We start from the raw sequence: 11019 nt of genomic DNA on the forward strand, positions 1-11019 counted from the left end.
TTTCATATGACTGGCTCTCAAATATTTATCCCTGTCTCATAAGCTATCAGACTTTGATCCTGTGTCTGCTCGACCCTGTGTCCACAGTTATCTGTTTATTTGAAAAGGTCTAGGCTGTTTAATTGTTTTATATCATCACACTGTTATTTATATAAGCAGAGGAGAGCCTTCATTAGACTATACAATATTGACCTCTACTGGATTTGTAAGTTAATGAATTAAGCACAGAGAGCTTTAATTATTAAGTAACTTGCCCACCACTGTATATCATATATTACATATTCAATATAATTACTTATATAATTAATATAAAATGCAGTATAATGCATATTAAGTATGATTCCTTATCTCTGGAACTATTTGAAACACACCTTGTTAATTAAGTTTTATGTCTCATCAAGGTCGACTATCTGCAGCGTTCTCTCTCACACAGTGGTCCTGCAGAATCACTGCTCCTCCACCACCCAGTGCTCCTACAGTAGGTTACAAATATACAAGATTACATATCTAATACTGTTATACAATATATGTTTAGCATGATCATATGCATAATACAGTAATATACATACATTTGGTATTTAGAATAATTCCCCATTTAGCCTGGTATGTTTCATTTATCAAAATTACTTAGCTTGTGTGTTAAATCTCATTCAGGTCCTCAAACTTCCTTCATATTATAGACAGGTATACTCAACAGAATCACAAAGCCTAAAAACACACACCCATAAGTTACGTTTTTGTTTCAAAAACCTCTTCCACTCAACAATCACACAGCAATGTCATATTTAACTGAGCTAATATCTAACTCAAACTGGCTCGCAAAAAATCAGGACTGGAAGCCCTCTAACTTCCCAATGTTAGATAAAATGGTTAAGGAGAATACAATTTAAAACTATCTGTATTGCGTGTACAGTATGTACAGTGTCCTAGCCTAATCTGTTATCTTATCTTTTAACATTACATAAATCCACTAATTTAATGGGGGATAATCCACTAACAAGCTTTAATGCACATGTTAATTTAGATAAGTTGTGCTGATAATGTAAAATTTGAGTCTTTGGACATCTTACCTGTTAAAAGTACATCACAGCCGGTCTTTTCTGCTGTAACTCCATTGCGCTTCTAGCATGTGCCGCTTATTTTCGGGAACTATTGAGGCTCCGCGATCCGCCATTGCTGTGAAAAAAAATGGCCCATTGGAGTGAACGGAGATGACGCGACTCTCTATGCAAAGGCTCTGGACATACATAGCAGTCAACATCAGCGATTTTACTCAGGATCAACATGGCAATGATGGTCCTGGATCAACACGAGCAACTCTATCCAGGATCCAAATGTCAATGATGACCCTGGATATACACTAGCATTGCAATCTTGCAAAAAAGGTTTTGAATAGGCTATTAAAAAGGAGGGGAAATGTGTCCTTTGCAGGTCTTTGCAACTGCAAAATGACATTATCCTTACTCAGTGTAAGTGAAAAATATTTTAGCCTACTGGCAAGCTTACTTGTTAGCATGGCCCGCCTAGTTTGCAAGCTAACATGCTAATATTCTCGTCTAACAGCAAGTTTACTCGTTAGCATACTTGCTAACCCGGCAGTAGCTTATAAGGTTTTTGTTCAGCGTCACTGAGGATTAGTTGTTCAATTGTCCTGACTTAAATTTGGAAAACTGGCTTAGCTCTGAAGAAGGACAGGAATTTTGAGAGAAGCACAAAAGCAGCACGCTGATGATGTCAGAGGGCTGCGATTGGTTAGCTGTGTGTCAATTCAGGGGTTGCAGCCTTTGAAGGACGAGGCCTTCAAGGTCGACGTTGGCCACGTCCTTTGAAGACCGCATCAGCCAAACCCAACGGTCTCCGAAATGGGATGGTCTGGTCTGCGGAGAACGTCCTAGTCGCCCTGACCTGTTGCCATTCCTTTTACCTAGCAACCAGCTGCGCTTGACGAAAGGAGTAAGCTAATGAGGTAGTTAGCCCTAAATCATGGACCCAGAGATTGTAATTTATTTATTTTTTAAATTTTATTTAATACTTGAGGAGATGATTCACAGTCAGAGTCACCGCTGTTTGATATACAGTACAGGCCAAAAGTTTGGACACACCTTCTCATTCAATGCGTTTTCTTTATTTTCGTGACTATTTACATTGTAGATTCTCACTGAAGGCATCAAAACTATGAATGAACACATGTGGAGTTATGTACTTAATAAAAAAAGGTGAAATAACTGAAAACATGTTTTATATTCTAGTTTCTTCAAAATAGCCACCCTTTGCTCTGATTACTGCTTTGCACACTCTTGGCATTCTCTCCATGAGCTTCAAGAGGTAGTCACCTGAAATGGTTTCCACTTCACAGGTGTGCCTTATCAGGGTTAATTAGTGGAATTTCTTGCTTTATCAGTGGGGTTGGGACCATCAGTTGTGTTGTGCAGAAGTCAGGTTAATACACAGCCGACAGCCCTATTGGACAACTGTTAAAATTCATATTATGGCAAGAACCAATCAGCTAACTAAAGAAAAACGAGTGGCCATCATTACTTTAAGAAATGAAGGTCAGTCAGTCCGGAAAATTGCAAAAACTTTAAATGTGTCCCCAAGTGGAGTCGCAAAAACCATCAAGCGCTACAACCAAACTGGCACACATGAGGACCGACCCAGGAAAGGAAGACCAAGAGTCACCTCTGCTTCTGAGGATAAGTTCATCCGAGTCACCAGCCTCAGAAATGGCAAGTTAACAGCAGCTCAGATCAGAGACCAGATGAATGCCACACAGAGTTCTAGCAGCAGACCCATCTCTAGAACAACTGTTAAGAGGAGACTGCGCCAATCAGGCCTTCATGGTCAAATAGCTGCTAGGAAACCACTGCTAAGGAGAGGCAACAAGCAGAAGAGATTTGTTTGGGCCAAGAAACACAAGGAATGGACATTAGACCAGTGGAAATCTGTGCTTTGGTCTGATGAGTCCAAATTTGAGATCTTTGGTTCCAACCGCCGTGTCTTTGTGAGATGCAGAAAAGGTGAACGGATGGATTCCACATGCCTGGTTCCCACTGTGAAGCATGGAGGAGGAGGTGTGATGGTGTGGGGGTGTTTTGCTGGTGACACTGTTGGGGATTTATTCAAAATTGAAGGCACACTGAACCAGCATGGCTACCACAGCATCCTGCAGCGACATGCCATCCCATCCGGTTTGCGTTTAGTTGGACCATCATTTATTTTTCAACAGGACAATGACCCCAAACACACCTCCAGGCTGTGTAAGGGCTATTTGACCAAGAAGGAGAGTGATGGAGTGCTGCGGCAGATGACCTGGCCTCCACAGTCACCGGACCTGAACCCAATCGAGATGGTTTGGGGTGAGCTGGACCGCAGAGTGAAGGCAAAGGGGCCAACAAGTGCTAAACACCTCTGGGAACTCCTTCAAGACTGTTGGAAAACCATTTCAGGTGACTACCTCTTGAAGCTCATTGAGAGAATGCCAAGAGTGTGCAAAGCAGTAATCAGAGCAAAGGGTGGCTATTTTGAAGAAACTAGAATATAAAACATGTTTTCAGTTATTTCACCTTTTTTTGTTAAGTACATAACTCCACATGTGTTCATTCATAGTTTTGATGCATTCAGTGAGAATCTACAATGTAAATAGTCATGAAAATAAAGAAAACGCATTGAATGAGAAGGTGTGTCCAAACTTTTGGCCTGTACTGTATTTCAGGCTGATGGCCTGTTTGATATATTTCAGGCTGATGGACCATTTTCAGGTAAACGTAGTAAATTAAGATTGTTTAAGCTGTGTGCTTTTAGCTAATAGTAACGTTAACTGTTGGCTTGTTAGTTAACTTAATGTATAATCATCACCGGCGCACAATGCATGTTGGGATAGGCTGGGCCACGAAGGATTCATCGGTTGCATCCTCCAAATTCTCAAAAAAGGCTTCTTTTAATCAGCTGCATTTGAGGGACCCTCCGAAATAGGACAGCCTTGATCGCGCTGATGTGACGCAATCTTCAAATGCAGCTTTCGAAGGCTGCAGCCCCTGAACTGAGATACAGTTATTGATTGCAGTTTTGGCCCTGGAATGCAATATGGGATGTTGATCCAGATGCATGTCCTTCTTGGTAAAATCACGTCGTGCCACTCCTTACTCATCAAATACCAATGTTTGCTGACATGCAGCATGAGATTTACGTGTTTAAGGAGCAGAATCTGTACTTTTCCAGTGAAGACACAATGCATGTAACAAGCTTAAATTTACATGCTATCACTGTGTATCCAAAATCTGCAGGAGGTGTATCTATCCCGTCAGTGCTTGATGTGTAGGGCCACTGACCAAGCGTTGGCATTTGACGAATAGGGAGTGAAAGTGTCTTGGAATATTCCCCAGATGGAGTCTGGACACTGGTTCTCATCGTGATGTTGAAGAGGTGAAGAGAGTTCAATCAGGAGAGACAGAAGAATGAAGTAAAGATAATAATTAATACAGAATATGAGTGTGCAGATTAATGGATGATTTGTGCTGATTAGGATTTAACAGAAGTCTTTGGTGCTTGGCCACCAGAGGGAGATATTTTGTGATCAAGGGACATCTGAGCAGCAGCAAGATACATCCAGACACTGGTGGTGGCTGCTGACTCTGAGGCTGCTGACTGCTAAGAGAGATGAGGCCCATGAATCCATAAAGGCTAGATGGTTATGGAGAGATGGAGGGCGCAGACAGCAGCAGCAAGAAAGAACTATGGTAGAGAAAGAACCGTATTTAACATGAGGAGCAGTAAGATTATCGCCTGACAGAGAAGGTGTGTCACTGTGCTGTTGGTTGATTGTGAATTGGTTGATAGTGAGTGAGCAAGGAATAAATGGTAGGGTGAGAAAGAAAATTTATAGCCTGAGCATGAAAAGTATGGTCTGCATTTGGCTGAAGATCTGAATGGATGAAATGTGGAGCAGGGCTTCCGATAAGCTCAGTGGAAGAAGCCCTGGGTCCTGGATGTGATATGAACTAGAGGGGCATGGGGCTGCATTGATTATGCACTGAAATGACAACGAACAGCAGCAGAGAAAGGAGACGGTTTAAAGCTGGACAGTAGGAGGGATTGTGCAAAGATTTCATTGGTTTAATTGAAAGAATGGACGCCCACTCATCTGATAGAAGCAAAAGATATAGAGGGAAAATGAATGAGCGTGTAAAGAGTACTCAGTCAAAGTACACAGTCATAATGTAAGGAATAGATGTTTAAATGGTACAGGAAATGGTGACAGGGACACAACGCCAGTCTATCCAAGGTCTCAAACTTGCCAGAGATCACCATTCATTAAAAAATGTACTAAGCCCCTGCAGTTTGGTTTTGCTTCTCCCATCTCCCCTGGTTCAAACTAAATGCCACATTCTGCCCACCTAGAGAAGTCAACACAGAGAGGACTGCTTAGTAAGCAGCAGCCTGACATGCACATTATATTTATTACTGTAAATAAAAATAGAAAGTGGAAAACAAAAACAATTAGCGTGAAAGAAGAGGAGGAATGTATAAGTGTAGCCCATGTTAACATGTACTCATCACATGGTGTATGTGCTTTGTACGTGCTGTCACACAGCCATAGGATGTGGCTGGGAGTCAAGATAAAACAGATCGAAATCAAATCCTGAAGATGAAACTGTGCTGTGTGAAAAGGGTTGACTCAAATTCCCCAACACAACAGGTTGAGCATCCTGTCGCCACGATGCACAGTCTGCACAAGTTCCTGCTGTTCAATGTTCTGGCTTGTCTCGGACGAAACCGTAAGTTGCACAATCTGACTACTTCAGCCTGCAAATGAAATATGGTTTTAATTTGAACTCATTTTATTTTTCCTGTCATTTTTTAAGTATCTGGAAGTGGAATTATAGGTGGAGGAAAAGCCCCAGAGAACTCGATGCTGTATATGGCCTCCATACAGAGCGACAATAACCATGTGTGTGGAGGATTCCGCATCAGTAAAGACATTGTGGTCACTGCTGCACGCTGTGATGTGTGAGTCACAGAAACAAACAAACAAACAAACAAACAAACCAACAAAAAACAATGAATGTTTACAGAGTTGAGAAAATCCACTGACATCATCTTTATTTGTTTTTTTCAGGAATCTGGATGCAGCAAAAGTTGTTCTGAGCACCCAAAAACCTGGTAGCGCTATAAAAACAGTGAAATACATCAGCAAGAAGTGCAAACACCCCTCTTATGAGGATTTTACAAAAGGAAATGACATCATGCTCCTACAAGTAAGTATTCATTATTTATTCAACCGCAGTATTCCCAAATGACGTCGTCAAATGATTTTCATTCATTCTGATGAGGAGTAAAACCGTGCTCACCGTGACAGTCAGATATTGATTATTACTTTCTGATTCTTTGTGTCTCCAGGTGGCGGGGGAGGAGGGAATGAATGTTGGTATAACAACAGTTGAATTGACTGATATTCAGGTAGAAGCAAACAAACAGTGCCGTGTAGCTGGATGGGGTTGCACTACACCTGGTGGTAACACTGTAGATGATCTGAAAGTGGCCGATGTGTCTATCATTAACCTGCAAGACTGTAAGAAGAAATGGCCTGGTCTTTCTGCAGATGTTATCTGTGCAGGTGGATATAGCACAAAGCGAACTCTTTGTAAGGTATGTTCTCTCTCCTGTTATATTGAAAAATTGTGGTTTCTAGTCCAAAAAAGTATTGACATCATGATGAATGAGCAAATGAAGATATTTTCTCCTCACAGGGGGATTTTGGTGGTCCACTGGTGTGTGACGGGAAGGCTGCGGGTGTGGCGTCTTATAACAAATGTGGCAACTGCAACAGGGAAAATGAACCCAGCATCTATACGGACATCTCAAAGTTCCTCCCATGGATCAACAAAGTTGTCAAGACAAATGACTGGACAGATTGTAAGAAATAACAATCTTACACACAGCTTTGCTTCAGCATCTTTGTATTTGTATTTTGGAGGAGCAGTTGTGTTTGAGTTGCTCTGTCAGTGTTTGCTCTTTATTGGAAAGGCAAAATAAAAAAAATGTCTTAAATATCGTTGTTTTCTCTTTTTTTATCAGAAGATGTAAATGGTATTTTTTAAAATACATTTTAAAATGCAGCACAATAAATTTTTCCAGGAGACGTGTTAGGGTAAGTTTGTTGTAGAGCCACTGTGAGTGTCTTGTGTTGGCAGCAAGGTCGTAATTATAATATATATTGGTGGAGACACAAAATATCTCCCTCCAACATATTGATGAAAAGTAGAAATAAAAAATAAGCTATTCTACAACAGCCAACCACGCACCACTGTCTGAAATAATCATCAGCAAATGTAATTATAAACATAAATAGCTTCTTAACAATGTGCCATTATTATGAAATATGGTGTATTGCAGTTCTGTGTGTGGTTTGTCCACATGGTGTTGCCGTACCCCAGTAGAACATGGTTCACGGGTGTATTCAACAACATTAATGTCTTTATTATGCTTTATTTGTCAGATAGCCCACGTGGAGTCTGTCATTTATGTGCATGTGTAATTTATGCGTCAAACGTGTCGTGCCGCTTCTTCAGACCACTCGCTGTCACATAGCAGGAAACTGGTTTCTGTGGTTAAACTGGTTTGTCGCAGAATGTGACATACTGAAAATCATTAGTATCTGCTATTTTAGTAATAGTTTTTTTTTCTTTTCATCACATAGATAAACAACAAAGAGTTACTGACTTACCACTAAGAATGAAACTGAAAGATGCAGAACGTAAATCGTGAATGAGCTAAAAGGAACAGGATCAACTAAGATTAATAGTGTAACCCAAAACAGAAACATTTCGACCTCTACATTAAATAATCTTTAGTATTGCATCTGTATTCTTCACTTATTGAATTAATCTAACAAAAGTCAGTTCATGTAGCTGAGTAATGTTCATAAACGATGAGGAGAGGAGGTCTTAAAGGGCCCAGAATCAACTGAATTAAGTGTCCTAAATATAAAATGCAGTGATAAATGACATAATGATTAAGAAGGGGGAGAATCCAGTACCTGTAAGTCCTCAGCTGTGCTTGTTGGGCATGTTTCCAGATAGTTTTATCCTGCCTGGCAGAGAGAAGGGAAGGTTGACCTCAGGGCTGTGCAGTGACCTTTAGAGGGACAGGAGCTCACAGTTAAAAAGGGGGACATGGGACAATATCTTTTTTTTTCAACAATATGTTTATTGCATTTTTCATTCATTGCGGACAAATGTGGACTAACAGGCCAGTTGAGATTTCAACAAAAAAGCGAGCTTTAATACAGCGGATAAAAAACATCGAGATACAGCAGGTAACTAAGTCCAAATGAAAGTGGAACAGATATAAACTGAAAAATATAATACATATATTGAACTCAGGTAAAAAAAATCCAAACACAAGATATCAGGCAGGATACGGAGCATGGACGGCATCAAGAACGCAGGGACGAGCGCAGGAGGCCCGCAGGCAAGAATGCAGGAACAACCACAAACAAACTGACAAAGAACAAAGGGAAACACACAGGTATATATAGACACAGAAAAACATTACCAGAACGAGACACAGCTGGAGTAGGAGGACATGGGCAAAAGGAGGGAAATGGAGATTGGCCAACAAGAAGGGTGGAGCAAACAAGACTAACACAGAACAGGTGTGAAGGGAAGACTCTGGGAACAGGGAGGGACTAACGAGACTGATGGAGGACAGGTGTGACAGAAAACACTCAAAGAAACAAAGTAAAGAAGAAGAGAATCTACAAAATAAAACAGGAAGCAGATTAAACATCAATGAATAACATAAAACAAGGAAGAACACAAACAGAAAACTCCAGAACAAAGTCCATAGGATAACACAATATAAACAAAAACTAGGATCATATAGAAGATGCTCTGGAAATAAGGCTAAGTGTGCCGCAGTCAGTCCTTTACGTGTGCCTGTATATTGTTACTATTTCTCATTTATTCGTTTTTTAAAAACGTCTGTGTTGACGACATAGTTTTCCCCTTCCTTATGCACCTTTTGTCTTATGTATGTGGATTGTTTTTAATATAATACCTTGTAATCTAACCAGGGGGGAGCTCTTATGTGTACGCATAACTTGTTAGATGTTTAAAATCGATAAAAGTATGTGTACAATAAAGAAGAGGGCGAGTGAATTCATGTGACAGACTGTGATAAACTCATCAGATACTGATTGTATAATGCATGTGCTGTTAAGACATCAGATAACAAACAAGATCATGCAAAGATAATACACACTGCAAACGTGCAAAAATACATTGCACAATGCATGTGGTTAGAAGTCAGGATCAAATAGAAAATAATCACACAATCCAACTAGTTTTGAAGTTTTACTTCCTGATGCCTCCAGCTGGCTGAGAAAGCTCGACTGGACAGCAGAGTCCAGACAATTCCACCTCCCAAGTGTGAAACAAATATGAAAGAAAACTAAACATGCCGTGTAGCTGGATGGGGTTCCACAAGTACTGATGGTAGTGTTGTTGATGATCTGAGAGTGGTGGATGTGTCTATCATTAATCTGGAAGTCTGTAGGACAAATGGTCTCTTCTTCCTGCCAGTGTTATCTGTGCAGGTGGATATGAGACCAACAAAGGATTCTGCCCTTTCTGTCTGTTTGTAGAAAATATCAGCTGCTGTGGAAACATGCTGCAATCATCTTCAGTCAAAGTACGAATGAGGAATTTCTTCCTCCTCACAGGGGGATTCTGGTGGTGCTCTGGTGTTGTCTTTCAACAGGAAGAGAAATTGTAGCTACCGACATGTGCCCAACGTCTACACGGATATCTCAAAACATCTTCCCTGGATCCAAAGCATCATCAAACGTCATGAGTTAAGTCTTGCACAAAGTTTTGCTTCAGCAAACATTCATAGTAAAATGGAGGTTTTGTGGTGGAGATACTGCCTCATCCATGAAGTTATTATAATCAGGAGAGAGTTCGGTGTGAGACTGATTAAATGAATTTATTGACATGGTGCAAAATAAAGTTAAGAAATATGAGGCAGCTTTGGCGAGTAGACCCCTTTGTGTCGTATTCATTTTGGGAAGGTACTGATACTATGAGAAGTACAGGATTATTCAACACAGTCTCACTCCCAACTCATCAAATACCAACACTTGGCCAGTGACCCTCAGCTTCGGAGACACACGAAGGCCCAATCCCAAACCGGCCCCTATCCCCTCGCCCTATTCACTCCCCCTCCGTTTGCGCGGTCACGCGGAGCTCCGCCATATTAAGGGCCGTCCCAAACCAATTATCGCTGAGTGTGAGTGGACTGCTCAGCCCTTAGATAGCTAGTGTGCATCAGTGCAGGCTTCTGATGAGCCCAGCAGGAAGCGCAACATCACAATGGAGGAAACAACGTACAAATGTAAGAGTTCCGTCTTTCTACTTTGTAAAATATTTTAGATCAAACACACACATTTGTTTTCCTCACACTGACTTTTCAGTCTCAAACAAACTCACAGAATGTTTGGTGTCAAAAGATGAAAACCTCCACGTCCATATGCTTAAATGAACTATTTAAAACTGTCTTAAAAAATTCCTCATCCCATTCTCATGATTTTTAAAAAATATATAATTATGTGTTCACAGGGACAGAAGAAAAAACAAAGCAGTTAATCGATCTACGGATTAAAAATGAGTCTCTTTACTAAAAAAAGGAATGCTGCAAAGCAGGGATGGAGATAAGATTGCCCAGATTAATTAATAAAGTTCATCTGTGAATGTGTAAACTGTGTCTATAAAATATGAACAAGTTAATTACTTTGATTACACTGCACTGTATCTCTTATCTGACTTATTAAAGTTTTTTTTTTAATTTAACTCATTTTAATTAATATTTAAATGTTTTTTTTTTAATAGCCCATTGCTCTATTTTGCTTTCACAAAGCATCTGTCTGTATCCATGGTTACATCTGCTTCCTTCTTCCGGTAGAGTGGCAAGGGCGTCCCATGGTTTGGCTTCTCTTTGATACACTTCCCCTTAATCAGGAGT

The 11019-nt window shown here is 40.4% G+C and overlaps 1 protein-coding gene across 1 annotated transcript; it reads left to right on the forward strand.

Annotated features, from left to right (window-relative positions):
• Nucleotides 1-5650: 5650 nt before the first annotated feature.
• Nucleotides 5651-7031, forward strand: LOC117254440 (trypsin-3-like). Its single transcript, XM_033622751.2, has 5 exons — nt 5651-5774; nt 5862-6006; nt 6116-6254; nt 6397-6645; nt 6747-7031. The coding sequence occupies exons 1-5, from the start codon at nt 5717-5719 to the stop codon at nt 6921-6923; spliced, it is 768 nt and encodes a 255-aa protein (XP_033478642.2). The 5' UTR covers nt 5651-5716; the 3' UTR covers nt 6924-7031.
• Nucleotides 7032-11019: the final 3988 nt, after the last annotated feature.

The sequence above is a fragment of the Epinephelus lanceolatus genome, chromosome 6 (genome assembly GCF_041903045.1).
Source record: "Epinephelus lanceolatus isolate andai-2023 chromosome 6, ASM4190304v1, whole genome shotgun sequence".
Classification (NCBI taxonomy): Eukaryota; Metazoa; Chordata; class Actinopteri; order Perciformes; family Serranidae; genus Epinephelus; species Epinephelus lanceolatus.

Coding starts and splice junctions, on each gene's coding strand:
- LOC117254440 (XM_033622751.2), top strand. CDS start 5,717: ATGCACAGTCTGCACAAGTTCCTGCTGTTCAATGTTCTGGCTTGTCTC. Junction 6,007..6,115: donor ACTGCTGCACGCTGTGATGT/GTGAGTCACAGA, acceptor TGTTTTTTTCAG/GAATCTGGATGCAGCAAAAG. Junction 6,255..6,396: donor ATGACATCATGCTCCTACAA/GTAAGTATTCAT, acceptor TTGTGTCTCCAG/GTGGCGGGGGAGGAGGGAAT.